Here is a 23,866-nt window from a genome sequence, read left to right as displayed (position 1 = left end):
TTATAGGGTGTTATAGATACTTATAGGGCGTTATAGATGCAAGCTTCATAGAAAGTGTTACCGAAAAGTGGAATCCCAACGTTGCTTTATATAAATCTGTGCATGGCCTTCGCATTTCTTTTTTTTTTTGTTATGCAATCTAGCCTCTCATCAAACCAGGACAGGAAGAATGTTTCCACAATCGCAGATCATCCACAAGTGATGACTTGATTTTGGCAGCGTTTCAGAAACGCACAGAAGACTGCTCAGTATCATGGCCGCGAATGGGAGTGTTATCCCTACGGCACACGTACGCATAGAGATAATGATGGAATTTGCGTTTGTTTCCCTTTACACACCCGAGTCCCAGTCCGCACACACTGTAGGAAAAAAATAAAAGGCAAATATAAACCATCAAATACACCTACTACCTTCTCTGCATGCCAGTACTCACAAGAATATACATACTGTACAAGCTCACGAACACTCCCTGGAGAAATGCTACAGAGGTTTAATCTGGTTTTATTGACTTGGGTTGAGAAACAGAATACATATTATTTTATCCATTTGTACACATACCTGTGTGGACAGGATAACACCTAAAGGTGTTTAAAATTCCTATTTTTTATGTGGTACTCGGCTGAAAAGAAGCAAAGAGCCGTAGGAAGATGCTGATCGAAACAGATGGATGGGGATTGATTTGCTACTCTGAGTTTCTTTTTTCTTTTTCTTTTTTTCTTCTACGTGGTGGGTGGAAGCCTACTGAGTTTCCCTTGTGTTTCCATCTAAACATTTCACAAAGTAAGGCTGGTAATGAATACTACATCAATTGTATGTTGAGATAAACGGCATCCTCTTTTCATTGGAGAAGGAAAAAAAATTCTCTGCAGAGATGGAGATAGTACTAGTCTGTTCTCTTGCCCCCCACCTCACCCCCCCCATGCCACTGTCAGTGCCACTTATCCTCTAGGCTTGCGCTCTTTATAAAAAATTCAGCACCGGTTCAACTTAACTTCTTTTCTCTCTCTCTCCGCCTCTGGAGTCCATTGTTTTCTGAGGGACTTCGATGACATGCTCAATCTTTAAATACCAGCCAAGTACTTATCCAAGTGTCCATTATGCCCCTTTCCCACTGCACAACCCCCACCCCCACCCACTAACACCCGCTAACATCTGGCTTTTGTTTTTACCGGGAAAGTTTACGATCAGCGTTCATTCCCGGGAGAAACAACTCTGCGGTAGTCACCGGGTATTTGTCGGCTCCAGCTCCAATCGGCAGTGATGGAAACATGACGCCCGCCCGGGGTCAACTAGATGCACTGAGTTTTCGCCGTGCCAAAAAGTGATCGTCTGCCAAAACCTGATGCCGTGCCGCAGTTTCCACTTGCCAAAAAGTGATTACGGCACTTACGTTGTTGACCGAAAGGTTGTTTCTGCCTCGGAACAACTTGAAACATATAAGCTGGTACAGCTTGCGGACGACGGTCACTTTTTGGCAGACGATCACTTTTTGGCACGACACCGGCGCATTCATGACAATGCTAGAAAAGGAAAAAAAACAGAAAGGCATACTCTTCTACTGGCAGTGGGTTTAAAACCCCGCTGATACACGCTAATTTTGGTGGAAAAGGGGCACATGTGACACATTGGTAGAACCTGGCTTCTCAAGGAAGGTGTGTGTGTGTGTGTCTGTGTGTCTGTGTGTGTGTCTGTGTCCTGTTTGCTCGTGCCCGTGTATGCTGGTGTGTGAATGAGAAAGAGAAAAATGGGCCCCAGAGAAAGGCAGCCATTATCTTTTCAAGCAGAGCCTCATTCTGATGTTAATTTGCATTGGTGTTCACTATTTTAAACCCCTTCCTTAATAGTCAAAGTAAAATAAATAAATAAATAAATAAATGCCAGAAAGAATGGATAGTGTGCAAACAAAGAAAAAACAGTGAGAACGTGAAAAACAGAAGGAAAAAAAAAGGTGGATTCGGGCAAAGAAAGTCCACAAATGGACCTGGATTAAGCCGTTATTTCATACGACAGCAGGGCCTTGTGTCACCCTCGACTTCTCATTATCGTCACCCATTAGCAGCACAGTGGTGTGTAATCCTCAGGTCCTGCCGCTGCAGCCTGAAGAGCCAAGTGTCCCATAGTTTTTACATTACACTTCCCATTTCTCTGTGGAATTTAAGGGATTATCGATTTGAGACGCCTCTTTTTTTTGTTGTTGTCCTCATCACCTATTTAGAGAAAAGCACTAAGCCAAGCCAGCCAGCTCTCTTTCTCTCTCCCTCTCTCGCCTTCCCTTCCTTCCTCCCTCTCTTTCTCTCACTTCTCTCTCTCCCCCTCTCTCTCACATGCTCTCTCTCCCTCCCTCCCTCTCGCCTTCGCTCTCTCTCTCTCTCTTTTTCCCTTCCTTCCTCCCCCTCTCTTTCTCTCGCTTCTCTCCCCCTTTCTTGCCTCTTCTCTCTCCCCCTCCCTCTCTCTCCCCTCTCTTCTTCCATTCCTTCCTCCCTCCCTCTCTCTTTCTCTCGCTTCTCTCTCCCTCCCTCCCTCTCGCCTTTGTTCTCTCCCTCTCTCTTTTTCCCTTCTTCCTCCCCCTCTCTTTCTCTCGCTTCTCTCCCCCTTTCTTGCCTCTTCTCTCTCCCCCTCTCTCTTCTTCCATTCCTTCCTCCCTCCCTCTCTCTTTCTCTCGCTTCTCTCTCCCCTCCCCTCTCTCTATTCCCTGTCCCTCCCTCTCTCTCACTTCTCTCTGTCCTTCCCTCTTGCTCCCCCCCCCCCTCTCTCGCCCTCCCTTCCCCCCCCCCCGCTCACTCTCTCTCACACACGTGAGCACACATACGCAAACAATTAGACCCGTTCTAAAATAACAGCACATTTGTAAACTCTGGCCAGAAACACACTTCAGAGTGTTGCCACATAAGCGGCTTTGTTCACACACTCGTCATGTGTGTACTTTTTGTCTGACTGGAGGGTGAAAAGGTATAGCCACAAGGGGGCAAGTAAGTAAGGCATAAACTCTGTCAGCCTCTGTTGTTGTTTCCGCCATCTGTCACGTGTGTGTTGCACCGTGCAGACGCTTCGTGTACGTTTTGGATGACGTGCACAGACAACCTGCACAGTGACCACAGGCCACACGTGACAGTCATCGTCCATAAGTGTAATTAAAGCATGTGTATGGGCTAATTGTGTTTGTGTAGGGCGTGTTGTTGGGCTGCTGGGGGATGGGGTGCTCTGTAGCCATTTTTCCATTCGGTTGTCTTTCTCTTTGGCTCTGTTCATTCACATTTAATGGGGTGCTGAAATACTGGCTATTATTTTGGACAGGTCCCCCGCTCTGTTATTACAAAATTATACAGATCACTGCACTCGCTAGTGTTCATGCTGTGTGTGTGTGTGTGTTTATGTGTGTGTGTGTGTGTGTGTGTGTGTGTGTGCTGTAAGTACATGTATACATATACATGTACTTTACCACCTGTGTCTTAGGTTGTGTGTGTGTACGTGTGCACGCATGACAAATTGTAAATCTGTAAATCAGTTTTTTCTGAATCACAACTTCAGAATATTAACGCAGTAAGTGCGACCAGTGGATGAATGGTTGTTTGCATCAGATACCAGTGTACTACTATCAGTAGCAGTAGGCTAGCCACGTCTCACTGAACTGTGTTTTATGAATTAGTCAGTGTGCTTCCCATCCCCGGGCCAGGTTAACATGGCCATAGGAGAGCCAACATACATAAGGGGCTCTCTGGGTCACTCAACCCACTTCCTGTTCTCATCCATATTACAGCAGGTTGAGAGTGCATCCTAAGACTTGGTTAGCTCTTGATGAACAGTTGTGGTGCTCTGCTCGCTCCAGTCATAAATGTCATAAAACGGTATTCTCTGGTGGAGAACATGCCCATAAACTGCCACACTCAACATCCAGAAAGAAAGCCATTCTCACATGAGCATTACAGATGAATGTACAAAAATAGTTCCCTCTGTCGGCATGTCTTAACGTGCTATTCCTCAGAACTGTTTCCTTAAGTATTAATGCAAGGTAATGCGTGCTGTGGCCCTGTTGCAAATGTTTCTCGTTTCTCGAGATAAAGCTGTGTGTAATATTTGGAGCATGTGTGACAGTGCGAGTGTGACAGTGCATATGTAAGCATATTGTTTGCACGTGTATATGGTGTGCATAAGATTGTGCAAGTGTAGTTTCGGGGTTTTCTTTGTGATCTGTGCGCGTGTATGTGTGCCCCCGTGTTTGTGTTTGGAGGAAAACGGGACTATTTAACTATTGCTACAGTGGGCATCGGTTACTGCGGTTCTATTTATCCATTTCTGGTACCTTAGGGCTCTTGGTTATGATGGAGGGCACATAAATAATGCCACACATGGACTTATTCTCCAATGAATAGCGAGGCTGTGCTATGTGCAGCTGCCTTTCTCTCATCATCCCTATATGTGCCTTGACTATATGTGCCTATATGTGCCTTGACTATATGTGCCTATCTGTGCCTTGCCTTACATGTGCCTGTATGTGCCTTGACTATATGTGCCGTGCCTATATGTGCCTTGCCTTACATGTGTCTATCTGTGCCTTGACTATATGTGCCTATCTGTGCCTTGCCTTACATGTGTCTATCTGTGCCTTGACTATATGTGCCTATCTGTGCCTTGCCTTACATGTGTCTATCTGTGCCTTGACTATATGTGCCTATCTGTGCCTTGCCTTACATGTGTCTATCTGTGCCTTGACTATATGTGCCGTGCCTATATGTGCCTTGCCTTACATGTGTCTATCTGTGCCTTGACTATATGTGCCTATCTGTGCCTTGCCTTACATGTGTCTATCTGTGCCTTGACTATATGTGCCTATCTGTGCCTTGCCTTACATGTGTCTATCTGTGCCTTGACTATATGTGCCGTGCCTATATGTGCCTTGCCTTACATGTGTCTATCTGTGCCTTGACTATATGTGCCTATCTGTGCCTTGCCTTACATGTGTCTGTATGTGCCTTGACTATATGTGCCGTGCCTATATGTGCCTTGCCTTACATGTGTCTATCTGTGCCTTGACTATATGTGCCTATCTGTGCCTTGCCTTACATGTGCCCAAATGTGCCTTGACTATATGTGCCTATCTGTGCCTATCTGTGCCTTGACTTACATGTGCCAATATGTGCCTAGCCTTATATGTGCCTATATATGTGCCAATCTCCCCATGGGACTGCTGGGATAGGCTCCAGCGTCCCCATGACCCTGAGAGCATGATAAGCGGTCTGTATAATGGATGGATGGATGGACAAACCTGTCTTTTTCTGTATTTCTGTTTAATGGTTGATGCACTTCATTAGAAAAGATATTAGATGTGCATTTTTTTTCAGTCAACAGTACATGCTGCCTGTGCTGTGGCTGATAGCTGTTTGCAAGTTTCATTTAACAGTATGCTGGTTATCCCGCATTTCAACTCAAATGCGTAGTACAGTGTCACGGTTGTCATGATGGGTCAGTTTGTTGAAGGACACTTTAATTGACATTCAAGCACTGAACATCCATCCATCCATTGTCCAAGCCACTTATCCCAATTGGGGTCGCGGGATGCTGGAGCCTATCGCGGCAGTCATCAGGCAGCAGGCGGGGATACACCCTGGACACACCGCCAGTCCATCACAGGGCCGACACATTCACACCTAGGGACAATTTAGTACGGCCGATTCACCTGACCTGCATGTGTTTGGACGGTGGGAGGAAACCGGAGCACCCAGAGGAAACCCATGCAGACACGGGGAGAATGTGCAAACTATGCATGGCTTGCAGCCGATGCTGCAAAATAATGATGGCAAGCTTAGGTTCTGTCCATTTCCTCACAGACAGGAAATAGAGGAACATGCTTGGTTCATAAATATTCTTCTGTAAACCAACATTTATTCCTTGAAATTGCTGGCTCCATACTTGGAATTTTTGAATCACCCAAAATGCAATGTTATTGATTGAAAACACATAGTATGTGTAGCCTCTGGGCAGCATAAGTAGGGTATGCGCATAAATCATTCTCATTTATTTGAGGAAATAGTATACAACAGGGTGGCTACCAAGTGTAGAGCATCGGCTCCAGATATTGACTGTCGTCGGCTGTGAGGATAATGATGGGCTCGATATGTTTTGGATGCTGGAGGGCAGTAAGTGTAGCTTGTGTTGTCGTTCAATTGCACATAGCCATTTTCTTGTTTTGCTCAGCCCAGCTCTACACCCCATGACACCTGATACAGCCATCAATACAGTGAAAACAGACAAAATTAGCTTCTGTTATCTTCTCTTTATGGGACAGAGATGTTATGATATAGTCTGACAGCCAAGTTCCAGGAATCACAATTGAAGGGTGCATTTAGGATTTTTATTTGTATGGCATCAGAGAAGCTCTGGTGTGTTTGGTATGTAAAATGATGGGGATGCCTGCTTTGGAAATGAGTTTAGCCTGCAGACAGTTACACTGCCCTAAAAGGCCTTTGAAAGAAATTTTTAACTAAGCCTTTGGAAATGTATTTGATTTTCCTCCATCTGCAGTGTGCAGCTCTGCCTCAGAAGCTGCTCCGTACGGATGCTGGCCTTCATTGTGTTTGGATTATATTTTGCACCATTAGAGAGATGTGCACATGCACTCGCTTCCCTCTTGCCCATGCTCCCTGTAATCCTCAGTCATATAGCAGCCGCCATTCCTTTCCTTTGTCCATCCCCACATCTGTCCATTAAGCACTGAAGCTGTTCTGACATGTCGACCCCCCCCCCTCCAAAACACAACATCCATCCATCCATCCATCCATCCATCCATCCATTATCCGAACCGCTTATCCTGCTCTCAGGGTTGCGGGGATGCTGGAGCCTATTCCAGCAGTCACTGGGCGGCAGGTGGGGAGACACCCTGGACAGGCCGCCAGGCCATCACACAGGGCCGACATACACACACACACACACACACACACACACACACACACACACACACACACACACACATTCATACCTAGGGACAATTTAGTACGGCCGATTCACCTGACCTACATGTCTTTGGACTATGGGAGGAAACGAGCCCCCGGAGGGAACCCACGCAGACACGGGGAGAACATGCAAACTCCACACAGAGGACGACCCGGGATGACCCCCAAGGCTAGACTACCCCGGGGCTCGAACCCAGGACCTTCTTGCTGTGAGGCGACCATGCTAACCAATGCGTCACCGTGCCGCCCAACATACAACAGTAACTTTTTTTTTCTTTCTCCCTTTTTCTCCGTAATTGAATCCGGCCAACTACCCCACTCTTCCAAGCCATCCTTGTCGCTGCTTCACCCCCACTGCCGATCCGGGGAGGGCTGCAGACTACCACATACCTCCTCCCATACATGTGGAGTCGCTAGCCGCTTCTTTTCACCCTGACAGTGAGGCGTTTCACCAGGGGGACGTAGTGCGTGGGAGGATCACACTTTCCCCCCAGTTCCCCCTCCCCCCTGAACAGGCGCCCCGACCGACCAGAGGAGGCGCTAGTGCAGGGACCAGGACACATACTCACATCCGGCTTCCCACCCGCAGACATGGCAAATTGTGTCTGTAGGGACACCTGAACAAGCCGGAGATAACACGGGGATTCGAACCAGCGATCTCCATGTTGGTAGGCAACGGAATAGACCACCACGCCACCCGGTCGCCCCCACAGTAACTCTCCTTTGCATGGGGCTCGTTTTTCTGTCCCGTTCCCTGTGTTCTTCTCCCTTCATATCTTTGTATTTCCTCGGCCTCGCTCTCGTTCTCTTCCCTCGTAATGATCTTTAATGGAATCGCACAACATCGCCTCCATCACCTTGAGACTTTTCAATCTCGCTTTTTTTTTTCTCTCCTCAGTGTTTTCGTAATGAGATTTCCGCCCATGCAGAGCGACAGCACACGGCGTTATTAAGAGAGAATGTTGGGTTTAGCGACAGTTACACAGGAAGACATTCCACCGCCTGCTAATCTGCCTCCCCACCCACCCATCCACCCACCCACTGCCACCTATTTACCATTAGGAGAGTGCAGGGTTTGAGGGGGCGAGGCCCTCCTTTGACACACCACGGGATAATGAAATCCTCATGTTCATTAATGAAACTCAATTAATAGAGAGAGGGATGCGGAGCCACAGAAGGCAGAGGAGGAGGAGCAGAAGGGGAGGAGAGGGGAAGAGGAGAACAAAGTGAGAGTCTCCCTCCGACATTGAGAGCGAGAAATATTAAGGGAACTCAACACAGCAACTGCACAAAAGGATTTATTTGACTTCCTTCTCCGGGACTTGCTGAGCTTATTAAAATGCTTAATAGCTTCCATTAACTTCTAACACACTCGAGTCTCGCACAAGGTGGGAGCGGGGGTAAGAGGGGTACTTGCTTGTAGAGGAAAGAGGGCAATTACAGTGGGATTTGGGGTATTGTCTGAAAATGAAAAAGCAAAAAAAAAAAAAAAAAGAAGAAAGCATCCGCAATGTTTTTCCAGGTTTATTCAACTTGAAAATGCCGCCTTGGGCTCGTCGTTATGTTTTGGGATGTAGTAGTGTGGTATTTCAGTGTACTCACGCTTGCTTTTTCACTCTGTGTGTGTATCTCTGCATGTATTTTTTTTTTTTTGTATGTTAAAATAAGAGAGTGCTGAGAAGTTTAAAGATTATGGCTGTCACTCAAGAAGATGTAGACTCTTTATCACCCTCACACACACACACACACACACACACACACACACACACACTGTCAGTGCTCTCATCCTACAGGGCAAACAAATCCTCACCTGCCTTCCTCCCCGCACATCACTTTTAAATAGGTTGTCACACAGTTCATTTTCTCAACCGGCTTCCGACAGACTGGCCCGCGGTCTCGTCCACAGAGGAACGGCCCGCAGGACTGACAGACAGCGTCACAGCTCTGCCACACATCAGCCAAAACAAAACCTCTGCCCTCTCACCGCTGAACACAAGCGTTGCACACATGACTGTGTGTGTGTGTGTGTGAGCCGTCATGTTTTTGGAGATTGTTTAAGAGAGAGTACATGGAGGGTAAGAGAGAGAGAGAGAGTAATATAGAGAGCAGAAGAAGAAAGAATTCACAGACATAACCTGGCTCACCCTACAGCGACAGGACAGGAAGTACAAGAACGGTTCGTTTTTCCGTCTCGATGACTGACATGTTATCGTCTCCAACCTCCCCCTAGCCCAAACGATCCGCCTTGGACACGTGCTTCCTCTCCAGGGTCCTGCTCATAGCCCCCGAACACAAGTAACGCAATTATCTCCATAATAGTGATAATCTCCCTTTAGGTCCATTCAGAGCATGAATAGGCATAATCAGCCCCGGTGCTGTTTGGCTGTGAGGACACTGAAGCCTTTAGCTAGCCTTTAGTACCTGGATGTTCCTTCCCCTTTTATCCCCCTGCTCAGCACAGTGCACTGAAAGGCCTCTATCATATCCGCCATAGCAATCACAGTCATTTCCTGCTACATTAAGAATATAATTTTTTTCCAGCACATTCCCAGCCTCATGTAGAGGCCAGAAGATCGAGAGGGTTTGTGGACCCGGTGACGATCACACCTGCCCTGTCACCCCATGGTTAAGAGCAGTCCTTTGCATACATTGCTTACCCTAGCAGGTCAACTTCCGGTGTGGGAAGATGGCTGCGCGAATTCACATTTGCGGCGGCCTCAGCCAGTACTGTCCATGCGGTGTCTTTGTCCACGTCTGCATCTACGTTTTGTTTTCTTCGTTTGATGGCTGGGAGAGCTGGCGCTGGCTTGGCTGGGAGAGCGGGGCAGGCTAAGCTAACTGCTAGCCCATGCAGACCGGCACTTCCGATAACACCGAGGGCAGTCTGGCAGTGGCCTCGCCCGGCGTTGACTTTGGTGTTTTTGATGTCGTCGTGAGGAGTGCGGGGAGGTGTGTCGAGGGTGTCTGGCTGGGAGAGCTGGCGCTGGATCGGCTGGGAGGTCTGACAGGACGCGGAAGCGGGGCGGGCTAAGGTAACTGCTAGCCCATGCAGACCAGCAGGTCCGACAGTGATCCTAGCTGCCGTTCGTTCCCTTGCCAGTGATTTTTTTGTTTATTGTGAATATATGTGTTAGTTTGGGTATGTGTGTTAGTTTGGATATATGTGTTAGTTTGGGTATGTGTGTTCTTGTAGGTCTGAATGTGTTTTTGTCTTTGTGTCGTGCTGCTGTGGGCTGGGGGAAACGGCATTTTGTTTCATTTCATGTACGAAGTGCATGAAGTGAAATGACAGTGTTCCTGATTCCTGAACTTGCTGTTAGTTTGTGTACCCCAGGTAGGAAATTGGGGGGGGGGGGGGGTAACGGCAGAGATTATGTTGTAGAGCTGGCTGGTAAAACATAAGTCACATCATTGCATCGTGAACACTAAGTATTTTGTGGGTCAATTTATAAGCCCAAGCGGTTTGAAGCCAGTTTATTTACTTATTTATTTTACAAAGGAAGGAATGTAATTTGCAAGCTAGTTTGAGTGCAAAACAGACAGAACGGAGGAATGCCGCATCGTTTTTTTAGAGAACGAGGCGAAGGGATGTTGTTGGTATTCATCTTGGCTGCTGGTCCACACATGTTGTGGTAACCTTTTAATCTGTCGTTGATGCTTGTTAACCGTTCACCCCTGAATATTCACTCCTCTCTGTCTAACATCCGAATCAGTTTCCTCCCCTTCTTTATTTTCTGTATTGCATCGAACGTCCAGCATTCCATTGTTTAAACTTCATGACGGGGCTGCTGGTGTGTGTGTTTGTGTGTGTGTGTGTGGGGGTTTGAATGTTACGAGAAGGATAAACGCAGAAAATAAAGGAGAGCGAGCGATACCCGGTCTCTCTTACCCTTCCTCTCCCAGCACTCTACAGTCGACATAGTCTAGAGGTCACCGCACACTTGTGTATTTTTACGCCTAATCAAGCCCAGCAAGCGCGTCCGCGTCACGGTGAGTGGACGACTGGGGGGAAGAGAGAGGAAGCGGAGACGGAGGGAGGGGAGAAGAGGGGGAGGGGGGGGGGTGTCTGCTGCGGCTGTGATCACGCATTACCTGGCCGCGACGGCCCTCTTCTCTCCCAGCGGCTGAGGCTCGTCACAGCTGCTGGAGTGCCCCTGTATTTGTCCATATGCAGACACACAAACAGAAGGCTCCCACAACACTAAGTCTCAAATATTCACTGCACCCTCATGAATTATGCAACACTATTGTAACCTAAAAGTTCCGAGATATCAAAGGAGTGTAAATATCTAAGCTCACTCGGTTTATTTCCCCTGTTCTTCCATGTGACTTTAGGACGGAGTCGGTTGCAGAGAAGATGCTGACTAACTGGTTTGCCTTCCTTCTTCACAAATTCTTAAAGGTTAGTGCATCACACAACTTGTTTTCGTTTCTGTTTTTTGTTTTTTTTTGGACCCCCCCCCCCCCCTTTCTTTTTTTTTTCTCTCTCCAATTGTATCCTGCCAATTACCCCACTCTTCCGAGCCGTCCTGGTCGCTGCTTCACCCCCTCTGCTGACCCGGGGAGGGCTGCAGACTATACCACGTGCCTCCTCCGATACACATGGAGTCACCAGCCGCTTCTTTTCACCTGACAGTGAGGAGTTTCACCGGGGGGGACGTAGTGCATGGGAGGATCGCGCTATTCCCCCCCAGTCCCCCGAACAGGCGCCCGACCGACCAGAGGAGGCGCTAGTGCAGCGACCAGGACACATACCCACATCCGGCTTCCCACCCGCAGACACGGCCAATTGTGTTTGTGGAGATGCCCAACCAAGCCGGAAGTAACATGGGGATTCGAACTGGCGATCCCCGTGTTGGTTGGCAATGGAATAGACCGCTACACCACCTGGACGCCCTCCTTTTTTTTTCTTACTGTGGTTTTGTGTCTGGTTATTTGTTTATTCGTTCTTAAGTTCAAGTCCACGTGTCCCTTAACGTGTGTATCCATGTATTTACATGTCAGTCATGGTATCAGGGGCTTGTGGCTGTGGCATGTGGCTAGCTCATATGCCCTTGCTTGCAGCCCCCCTGACGTCTAGATCCTGGCAGTCACACACACACCGAATGGGCGAAGGCCCTGCCAAACAAATGACATGGCTGGAACCAGACTAGAGGGCCTCCAGCATCACACAAACCCATAATGCAGTTAGATGAATCCATTTGGCTTGAGTTAACAGCCTTGGAAAGTTAAACGGCTTCAGTCGGCGCTGGGGTTAAGGACCGGGATCGGTTTGAGGCGTCTGAAACAACCCTCAGCCAGACACTACTGGGGTAGTGCAACGAATTAAACTAACTTGTGGGTTTCCACATCCCAGCTTGTTGGAGTTCCTAACAGTTGAAATACACCACAGTTTGGGGTGTCTGGATGGCGTGGTGGTCTATTCTGTTGTCTACCAACACAGAGATCGCCTGTTCGAATCCCCGTGTTACCTCCGGCTTGGTCGGGCGCCCCTGCAGGCGCAATTGGCCGGATGTGGGTGTGTGTCCTGGTCGCTGCACTAGCGCCTCCTCTGGTCGGTCGGGGCGCCTGTTCGGGGGGGAGGGGGAACTGGGGGGAATAGCGTGATCCTCCCACGCGCTACGTCCCCCTGGTGAAACTCCTCACTGTCAGGTGAAAAGAAGCGGCTGGCGACTCCTCATGCCTCGGAGGAGGCATGTGGTAGTCTGCAGCCCTCCCCGGATTGGCAGAGGGGGAGGGCTGCAGCTCGGAGAGCGGGGTGATTGCCCGGGTACAATTGGGGAGAAAAAGGGGGGTGAAAAAAAACCCATTTTTAATAATGCATGTTTGTTCAAAAAGGTGTGAGCAGTTTCCTTCTCAGCCATCTGAAATAAGTGTGTTTTTACCATTTCTTGGCAGTGTGAGTGCTACATATACATATACTGACTTTTTGTGTTTGTTGTTATGAAACATAATTCCTGTGTGTGTGTGTGTGTTCTCTCAGGAGTGTGCTGGGGAGCCTCTGTTCATGCTGTACTGTGCCATCAAGCAGCAGATGGAGAAGGGGCCCATTGACGCCATCACCGGTGAAGCCCGCTACTCCTTGAGTGAGGACAAGCTGATCCGCCAGCAGATAGAGTACAAAACCCTGGTAGGTCACAGTCCACAAGGCATAGAAAGAAACAGCCATGCACAAACACACAGAGGCAAAATGACACACATTACACACACACACACACACAAAAATGACTTGGATATCTCACAGCTTAACTTTTTAGCTTTTATTGAGATGCTGTGAATGGACTTTGAAACTGTAACACACATCCTTGTAAGTCTGGCAAACACACATAGACAGACATACTGTAAGTTTGCAGTCTCACAACTGACTCTCTTTTGACATTTAGCTAGCACAGAGACAACAAAATGCATATTCAGGTATATACCATCTCATCTGCACTGACTATATTTTGTTTTAAAGGTGAGATGCCATCGCTTTGTGTGTCTTGTTGGGTTTCTTCCTCCATAGAAAGGAAATTTAATAATGATCCCACAGGCTGCAGTGTTGATCCAACATTGTGGCAGGTGGCTGTAGAGATGGACCTCCCTCCCATGCCAACTCACAGGCACACACACACACACACTGAGGCAGTAGCACTCAAAAAGCCACTGAGTAACATGACAATCCTCTGATTGCTCTGACTGGGAATTTGGCTCATTACGTGCTAATACCCCGGCAGAGCTGGAAATTGGTGTCCCGCCGAAGGTGTGAAATTAGATTTCAGGATGCCAGCAAGAGCGGAAATGGTTTCTTAGAGCTCCTGCCATGCTCCGAGCAGACTCTAATGAGGGAGAAGCCTCAAGCCGGACCCGAGAACCGACCATGACAGAACACCTCTAAGCTTCTCCTCTGCCTGTCTTTTTTTTTTAAAGTGAAGCAATTCACAGACCTGCAGAGGACCTCACTCACTCATTCACATGCTTCTTCCAGTTCACTGGTTCATCTCTGTGGGGAACGAGGGAGGGAGGGGCAAAAAAAAAAAAGAAGAAAAAAAACTGATGGGGCTCTAAAGCTAAAATGTGTTCAGTAGGCTTGAAAATGAAAACAAATAAATTCAACAAAAACAATTTTCAGTACAATGTATAAATGCACAACTCAGTTATCAGTCCCCTGCAAGAACCATCAGATGGATCACACCATTTTTCCTGCAGCCCTGAGTTACTTGCAACCACTATTGCCAGCAAACATGGCGACTTTGTCTCTAGATTTAGTGACGGATCAGACCCCCTTGGCAACTGATTTAACTTAAAAGAAATGCGCAATGGGGGGCATCTGGGTAGTGTAGCCGTCTATCCTGTTGCCTACCAACACGGGGATCAACGGTTCGAATCCTCGTGTTACCTCCGGCTTGGTCGGGCGTCCCCTGCGGGTGGGAAGCTGGACATGGGTATGTGTCCTAGTCACTGCACTAGCGCCTCCTCTGGTCAGTCAGGGCACCTGTTTGGGGGGAGGGGGAACTGGGGGGAATAGCGTGATACTCCCGCGCGCTACATCCCCCTGGTGAAATATGTATCGGAGGAGGCATGTGGTAGTCTGCAGCCCTCCCCGGATCGGTAGAGGGGGTGGAGCGGTGACCGAGACGGCTCGAAAGAGTGGGGTAATTGGCTGGATACAATTGGCGAAAAAAGAGGGCAAAAAAAAAACCGAGTAATAAAACTAGCAACATTTTCTGATGTTTCAGAGAATATTTGTTTAGAAACCAATATAGTCAGTGATAAAGTGATGTGGAACCTATCCCGCTCTGACTTGACCTTTCCAGCCGTGTTAATGAGGGCTGAGTTTCCACAGAGCTCATTCACTCAATCTCACTCAAGAGGACTGTGAGCAGGGCAACTGAGCCACACTGCCGAGTGTTGGTTAAAAAAAAGGTGCAATGCGGTGATAGGGTGAATTCAGTGTTTGTAATGTTAATGTGTTAGTAGTTATGTCTTTATTTTATGCATGATCAATAATCCAGGTAATAATCCAAGTTGAATCAGTTCATCTGAATGCATCGTTTAGTGGGAGAAACGTTTCATCACTCATCTAAGTAATCTCTTAGAGGAAAGCGATAACGACCATCCCTGAAAGGGGGGGGGGGGCGCTAAAAGTACATCTGTAGCCATCTTGCAATGCTGTGATTGCAACTATTCCCCAGTCCTCTGTGAATAGTACACATGGCCATTGTAACTCTAGTTAATGGTCACAGCAATTTGCATATGAAACTGATCGCTGGTTTCGGTCTTTATGCCACTGTATTGTAACGTACATGAGTAAGTAGACATGTTAGCCCTTGGCTAACGGGTCGGACCCTTTAGTCGACTGGTTAACGTAGTCGTCCGTGGTGCAGAAGACACGAGTTCACGTCCCGGCTGCCCCCCGAATTTGCTACAGTATTGTTTGTAAGGGTGGGGATACCTGCAGTAGAGGACTGCATTGCGAGTGGGGTCCCACGGAACCCAACGCAAATCTCGCGGGAGCGGGCAGTTTTGACTCTGCTGCGGGAGGGAGTGGAACTATGGGTCCCGCGATTTAGCTAGCGCTAGCAAGAAAGTTAGAGTCAAAAAATGAAATGGAAAAGAAACTCAAAGTCGGCCATTACAATACAAAAACAAAGCAAGGGAAGTCTGATATTTGGAAAAAAAATTCTCAGTTGTGACAAAGGTGGAAAAGAACTGGACTTTGTTAGCTGCGACAAATGTGCAAAAGTGTTGATGTGCAACGGGCACAAGTCTGGCACCTCTAGGTTGAGGCGACATACCTGCTCCGTTCTTCCTGGTCAGAGTAAACTGTCTTTCAGAGATAAAGCACTTCTCCCTGCACATTAAAACCAGATGTGGAAAACCCGGCTTAAGAAAGTAGAAGTACTAACCATGTATTTGCTCCACACATGGACCAAACCAGCTGATTTCACTAATTTGTTCTCCTACCGGCTAAAGCGTTGTGCTAATTAGAATCAGCTGGTTTAGTGCATGGGTGGAGCAAATACATGGTTAGTACTTCTACTTTCTGAAGTGGAGTTTTCCACGTCTGATTAAAATGATCGAAAAATGTGTCGCACTTTGCTGCAGAGACATTCGGCCATGTGACTTCGTCGCCGGGAAAGGCTTTGTTGACATAGTTCGAGATGTTGTTAATGTAGCTGCTAAACATGGCAAATTTGATGTAAAGATGTTTTGCCTCACCCAACCACAAAATCAATGGAATTCTACTGTGTGGGCCTTAATGGACAGCATGTTTGCGGGAGCGGGCGGGAGTGGACAAGCACATTGCCTGAGTGTAGCTTTTGCAAATGCATGGATATTTAGTTTACCATTGTGTTGTCTAATTTTTGTAAACATATAGGTCATTGTCAGTCATTCTTTTTTCTCTCTCTGCAACTGTAGTCCCTTCCCTCCCATGTAACATCATATGCAGATTAGTTGACGGCCTGATCTGGTCTGTTCTAGCGACTTTCGGGACAACCAATAGCTACTTTGGGGCAACTCTTACAGATAAGTTGTCAATGCTACTCGCATCTCTTAAAAGCTTCATGCCTACTGAACACACAAAATGAGGTCGTTTATCCTCTTGAGTCCACTGGAGGTGAGCTCTTGGGTAGGTAGAGTAAAAAAACAAATGCTGAATGATGGGAGGATGGGAGGATGCTCACTAGGTGTTACTAAGCAATGAGATAAGTTTTCACAACAGGAGAGGTATATGTCAAACCCTGTCTTTATCCATCCATCTATTATCCAAGCCGCTTATCTGAATTCGGGTCGCGGGATGCTGGAGCCTATCACAGCAGTCATTGGGCGGCAGGCGGGGAGACACCCTGGACAGGTCACCAGACCATCACAGGGCCCACACATTCACACCTAGGGACAATTTAGTACGGCCGATTCACCTGACCTACATGTCTTTGGACTGCAAGAGGAAACCGGAGCACCCGGAGGAAACCCACGCAGACACGGGGAGAACATGCAAATGCCACACTGAGGATGACCTGGGATGACCCCCAAGGTTGCACAACCCCGGGGTTCGAACCCAGGACCTTCTTGCTGTGAGGCGACCGTGCTAACCACTGCGCCACCGTGCCGCTCCTATCTTTATTCATGATGTAATGATACCCATATAAAATGTCAAGTGAACAGGGTTATTTGTTATCAGCGGTATTTATTGATTTATTTCCATTTGTTTTCTTTTCTCCTATCTGCTTTGACAAAGCAGATCTAGCTTTCATTTCCTCTCTGGTGCCACCCATCCTTCATTCTTTTTGGCTGTTAAAACTATAAGTGATATTAATGAGCTGTGCACCTCAGCAGACGTTGAGGTCCTCCCGGTACTTGACTTTAGAAAGAGTTCAGGTCTCTGCAAAGTGCCACCTTTTCATAGAAAATAAAGCAAGGGCGCCGCAGTTTAAGTCTACTGAACACAAATTAAACAAGGCCTTACTCGATGGATTCAATAATAGCAGTGCTTTGCATCTGTGACACTGTCTTTTTTCTCCTTTCCTTTTCCTGTCCTCTCTACTGTGCTCTACCTTTTCTACACAGATCCTGAACTGCGTGAACCCGGACAATGAGAATAGTCCAGAGATCCCTGTTAAGGTGTTGAACTGTGACACTATTACACAGGTAAAGGAGAAGATATTGGATGCTGTGTACAAGAACATGCCCTACTCCCAGCGGCCCCGCGCTGTTGACATGGACCTGGGTAAGACACGCCGTCGTATACAACACACACAGAACAGACACTCACACGCTCATTCACACACACATTAGCAATCCAGACACTCACTGATGCAATTAGCAGGTGTGTGGTCCATCACACCCACAGATTAATGTATCAGTGGGGGAAAAGCTAGCCATGTGTACAGATTATCAGTGCATTAGTGATAAAAGCTGTGTTCCAGCAACCCAGCCAGACAGTCTTGGTGTGTTGCTGCCAGGCCTTCTATCAAATTGACTGATAGTGTGTGCTGCATCCCGCTGCTGTTATTGTGGGCTGGCACTGGCGGTAAGACGCAGTGGCTGGAGACAGAGAAGTGCGTGTGTGTGTACGTGTCTGCGGCTGTGGCCTGGCTGACCTAGGTAGGAGATGACAGACGAGCTCGGCAGGCTTGCGCCAGGCCTACTCCCACACAGTCTGCCACTTCCATCCCTGCCTATCCACATCTCCCTCCCTTTGCCACGTCCCGCTCATTCTCCCTCACTTCACATGGGTGGAGACAAACAAAAGCCCCCTCTGGTGCGCTGTGAATCAGCCCCTCTATATGTCACTCTAGCCACACAAGCGTGATTGACTCTCTATCCATTTGTCTTCCCTCCTGTATTTGTATTTCTCTCTTTACATCTCTGTCCTCCATCCTCTGTCTGTATCCCTCTCGCTTTCTCCACCTCTTCCATTTCTCATCCTCTCTACACTGCCTTGGAAACAGCGAGTCTGTGTATCTGTATTTGCCTCTCTCTATCTGAGTCTAAGTGTGTGCATACCGTATGTATGCATGCTTGTGTGCATGTTTGTGTGTATTAATTTTTTTTAAAGGGGCGGGAGGGGCATCATGCCACTGCCTGGCAGAGGCACAAAGTAATAAAGCCCAGTCAACAGAGTAGAAAATCAATGATCACCACCAGCACGAGAGAGCCTCAGTGCCTGTCCATTTACCCATCAACACCCTTATTATCATTTCATTATGGCACGACAAGCCGTCAGCCACTACCCTCCACCCGCCGCCCTACACACTCCGCTAATGTTTCCCCCATTCTCCCCACATTGGAAAGGGTGTGATTTTCTCTTAGTCTTCCTTTCCTCCTGTCTTCTTGCCCGCTCTCTGTTCCTCTCCTCTCTGGCCCTGACTTGTCAGCTGTAGCGTATGCTAATGGAACGCCATATCAACGGCACAAGTACCAATTAAACTGTGCAGCATGCCCGCATATACATCTTGAAATTGTTCCTGTGTAATGCTTAATTAGGATGCTTGTCAATCCGTGTCTATGAGAGTACACATGCGGAGTGCTGCGTGCCAAGAAAAAAAACACAAAAACCTGGGACTGTTGATATCCCCTCCTTTGGGTAATGTGTCTCTAAAGACCTCTCTCTAGGAGTTGCGTGGGGCGAGTCACGTCACTGCCGTTGACATGCAGACAAATGAAGTTTGAAAGACAATTTAGTTTGTGCTTTGTAATCTGTCATAGCAAAGTCGTGGTTATCATAGCATACTTCAGATCTGCCCCGTCTATATGTGTAAATAATTGGATAGCAGCGTGCTACCACACAAAGCAGGTCAGATTACAAGATGACCAAGGAATACTGACTGACAATGCAAAAGAATTACTCACATAGCAAAAAGCTATCTTCATTTTTGTGAGCTCATATCTAAATGTTTTTTGTCCTCGCCAGATGTAATGTCCAGTGAAACTGTATTTAGACCATGAGAAACTAATTTGCAATAAAACCAATGGGAGTGAAATCTTTCAGGCTAGATGGCTGACTTGGTTAATTTACTGCAAGTGTAAAGGCGGCACGGTGGCGCAGTGGTTAGCGCAGTCGCCTCACAGCAAGAAGGTCCTGGGTTCGAGCCCCAGGGTAGTCCAACCTTGGGGGTTGTCCCGGGTCATCCTCTGTGTGGAGTTTGCATGTTCTCCCTGTGTCTGTGTGGGTGTTCTCCGGTTTCCTCCCACAGTCCAAAGACATGTAGGTCGGGTGAATCAGCCATACTAAATTGTCCCAAGGTGTGAATGTGTGTCGGCCCTGTGATGGCCTGGCAGCCTGTCCAGGGTGTCTCCCCGCCTGCCGCCCAATGACTGCTGGGATAGGCTCCAGCATCCCCGCGACCCTGAGGGCAGGATAAGCGGTTTGGGTAATGGATGAAATGGGATGGATAGTGTAAACTGAAAATAGAAACAGTTGTGCATGGTTTATTGAGGTGTTTTTTTTATAATGTAATGTGTGTGTTTGTGTACTTAGAGTGGCGTCAGGGGCGCATGGCCCGTGTAGTGCTGCAGGATGAAGACATCACCACCAAGATAGAGAACGACTGGAAAAGACTCAACACACTCATGCACTACCAGGTAAACATGTTCAACTACACACTAACTCTAACCCTAGTGCTTTCAGGGTTGTTTTTTTTTTTACCATAAAAATCTTACCTTCAGTATCCCTAAATCTTATTCTTTGACACCAGGCATATAGCCCTTTTCATTTTGATTTTACTGTCGCCTCAGTACTGATATTCACTGCATATCTTACCCAACATTAATATTTCTTGCTCTTGACTTTTAGACAGACAGTTCTTAGTTCCTCATTTGTATGCTCAAGCTTGGTGCAACCCGAGTGACTCATACAGAATAGAGGGCAATTACTGCACAGGTGGCATGAGAGTTCACCTCTCAGCCTCTCAGCTGGCACTTCTTCCTCCTCCTCCCTTGAGAGATGGGGTCGCTCTACTTAGGAGGCTGGGGACAGCAAAGAGCTGTTGTCTGCATGGCTCTCCCTCTCGCTCTCTCATGCTCTCTCTCTCTCCATCACGCTAAATCCATCCCATCTTTGTGTCTCCCCCTCTCTCTGGCTCGGTGACTCTTGACCTCTTCACTGACAACAATTAGTTCTACTGCCTCTCAGAACTTGCGTTCAAACTCCACCATTCAAGGGCACAGGAGTTCACCTGTTACCTGTCCAACTCCCCCACCTCCCACAGGGGACAAAAAGAGTGGAGTGAAAATGGAACAAATGTAACCTGGGACTACAAGCCATTTTTCTTGGGCTGAGGCTGGTTGGGGCAAGTGTGGAGTGCAGAGGGAATGCAAAGTAGAGGCTAGAGGGAATGAGTTAGGAGAGGAGAGTGCCGGTAAAGCCACATATGCATGTGGATTCACCAAGCACATAATTTGCCTCCTTTCATTTCTTATGGAACATGAATAATCATGCTCAAATGCATTGTGGGATAGCAGGCAGTGCAAAGCTGGTCTGCGATGCATGAAAAGGGGAGGGTTAAAACTTGGAATTTTATACTTTTATGCATGTATTCAGTGTTCATGTTGCAAGAGCCAATCACATTTGTCCAAACACGAGGCTGTAGCACAGCCTGTCTGAAAGCTACAACTGGGATGGTGGAGGGGAGAACTGTCGTTTTGGGAAGCTCCAAACTGTACGATTCATCCCTTCCTCAGTAAAGAGACACCCAGAGAAGCCATACTGCATTTGGAAGAGTGGCGCAGGTGTTTCTGGTGCTGTGTGAACAAACTTGATGAGTTGGACAAAACACACCATAACATGCAGTCACTGGTCAGTAAAAACATGGAAACCCCCACAAGTGGCCAGATGGAGAGGGGGATGGCAGAGCCATGTGAATTCATTGCTTGCAAGTAAGAAACACAAGGAGCATGTTGAATAAAGAAAGAACAACCAGGACAGACAAGAGTCAACCATCTCCAGCGCCTGTGAAGTGCATGGGTCACCTGGCTCTCATCAGTCAGCCAAGGGGACCATCTGTCCAAATCACTGCAGTAAGAGGCAGCCCGGGCTACCTGGTCAAGAAACAGGGGCAAGTGCTGACATGAAACTGGGTCTGTGGTTGGAGCGAAGACACAGCTGCAACTGGGATTGGATGCTTTGGGCTGGGGTTCATGAGCTGAGGCCAGGAGGGGGGGCAGTGCAGCTGGTCGCAGATGCAAGTGGAAGCAGAAAACGGGGACAGATTCTAGCGAGGCTGAAGCACAAACTCCAGGGGGTCAATCAGACCTCCTGCCCCAACGGAACAAGCAGAATAATTTACCGGATGTGAATCTTGCTGGGAGAAGGGACACATCACAGTGTCCTTCACTGAGGACTCAGCACCCTGCTGTTTCTTCCCACTTCATCTTCCTTCCCCGTGTCGCCACCTTCATTACTCCTTATCTCTCTCCCTCCCCATCCCCTCTCAATTTCCTAATTTTTCTGCCTCATTTTGCTTTTTTCTCTCTTTCTCAATATTCTAATTCTTTCATTTTTTTCTTTCTTTCTTTGTCACTTATCCTTTACTTATTCGCTGTCTTCTTTGCTCCCCGCTACTGGCATAAAATGAGAATTCCCATTCTCTTCCAGCCCCCTCCCACTACCACCCATGCACACACATACATACTACCTCCTCTTCACTCAAACCACCTCGTGTCCTCTGGTCTCTGTTGTGACTTAATCCTCGATCAAACAGTGCAATATGTTTGCTTCCATGCCATAGTGGGCTTCTCTCTTGTTCTTCTATTATTTTATGTCACACACTATTTGCCATTGCTAGCCAAGGGAGACGCTGCAGGGCACACAGCAACATGCGTGCGGCCGCCTGGCTCACTCAGTCGCTCGATTGCACATCTGAAGGCTCTATTGATCACAGATCTGAGGGCCTCTGCGTTGAACGTGAGGCCCAGCGAGATTTAGCTTCAGAGGAGGTGCCGGCCGGCCATGGTGCAACATGAGGAAGCGAGCAAGAGGGGGGGAGAGGGAGCGTGGGGCAAGAGAGCTGACATAGGGATGCCTGAGGAGGGGGCATGGCATGGTTGGATGGTCAATGTAACAATAGAACCACCCATCACTGATTTGATAAGCTGGCCAGGATCCCAGCATGTTTGTGCATCTAAGTGTGTGCGCGCCTTCGCTTGTGCAACACTTGCCATGCCATGCCAATGGGTTGGCAGCAGCGTCGACACATCTGGATGTCTGGCGCAACAAGGTATTGTGGCTCATTAGGCCCGGGAGTGAAAGAGAAATGCAAAGAGGAAAAAGACAAGAGATGAGAGAGCATGTGAAATATGCAAAGCGAGACTGAACATTACCTTGGGTCTTTACTAATTCTCCCACGTAACAGAGGGAGAGGAACCAGATAGGAAAGCATTAAGATTCATCGTGCCCATGCAGGTCCCAAGGATCCCTCTCAGCTATTTTCCTCTACCACACGGGATATAGTAGTTTACATAGCCTGGATATGGAAATGCACACTTTCTCACCTTACTACTACACCCAAATTAAAAGCATAAATGCGTACATTTAAAGTGAATGCTGAATCTTTATTCAACAGCTTGGCGGCTGGAGCCATGGGAGTAAATTAAATAAATTTCCTCCCCTTACCCTCATCTAAACCTCCTGAGCGCCTCTCTCTCTCTCCCCCTCTCTCTCTCTTCCTCTCTCTCTGTCACTTGCATAGACTCATGCAGACTAACACACAAATATATCTAAACACTACACACACTGCATGTGCTCCCGTGCAGGCAAACAGCGCAGTGGAGATAAGAGTCATGAGACAGTAGAGTACTGGCTGATTGCTGATTCGGATCTCTCTGTTGATTAGTGTTCCTCCTTGTCAAAGGGAACTTTGCGTCAGATCATCTCTTTCTCTTTCTTTTTCCGCCTTTCCCTCTATCTCCTCTCTTCACCTTGCCCTCTCACTCATCCTTCTTCTACGCCCTCGCTCCCACGTCTCTCTGAAAGTGTTAATCTCCCTGACACTGTAGCGTCAGGCCGATCTCTGGGGATTCTACGCAGCGGGAAGCGGCGAGGCACAGTGAGGCCCGGGGCTGTTACAACCACACGAATGTGACATCTCAAAGACTAAATTGACATTGGAGATACTGTTTGATAATTTTAATATGTCATAATGAACTGAGATATCCAGACCGCTCGGGTTATTTATGAAGTTTCAGATCACGACTAGTCCATATGCTGTTCATCAGTTCGCCCAGTGTAAGTAATTAGATTGATGATGTTTGACAAAACGTTGATTTATTACAGGTGGATTGTGGCTTTGCCAGCATATTAATATTTGTTTGTCACATTCACACGTTTGGACACGTTGGCCGTGTGTGCTGTGTTGTGCATTATTCCTACGTAGTATTATTCCTAATGAGCGGATATTTGACAGTAGAGGACATGCAATTCTCCTCCATCAGACTGC

General features: G+C 47.6%; 1 protein-coding gene across 1 annotated transcript in view; it reads left to right on the top strand.

Moving 5' to 3' along the window:
- The window catches only part of LOC130108340 (plexin-A2-like), a 179,689-nt gene that overhangs the window by 135,629 nt on the left and 20,194 nt on the right, over window positions 1-23,866 (top strand). The window contains exons 22-25 of the mRNA XM_056275245.1: window positions 11,283-11,349; window positions 12,931-13,077; window positions 17,499-17,658; window positions 19,912-20,015. Coding sequence (XP_056131220.1) covers window positions 11,283-11,349; window positions 12,931-13,077; window positions 17,499-17,658; window positions 19,912-20,015 — 478 coding nt within the window. The remainder of the gene's footprint in view (window positions 1-11,282; window positions 11,350-12,930; window positions 13,078-17,498; window positions 17,659-19,911; window positions 20,016-23,866) is intronic.

The sequence above is a fragment of the Lampris incognitus genome, chromosome 2 (genome assembly GCF_029633865.1).
Source record: "Lampris incognitus isolate fLamInc1 chromosome 2, fLamInc1.hap2, whole genome shotgun sequence".
Taxonomy (NCBI): domain Eukaryota; kingdom Metazoa; phylum Chordata; class Actinopteri; order Lampriformes; family Lampridae; genus Lampris; species Lampris incognitus.
This window is presented reverse-complemented; position numbering and strand designations above follow the sequence as displayed.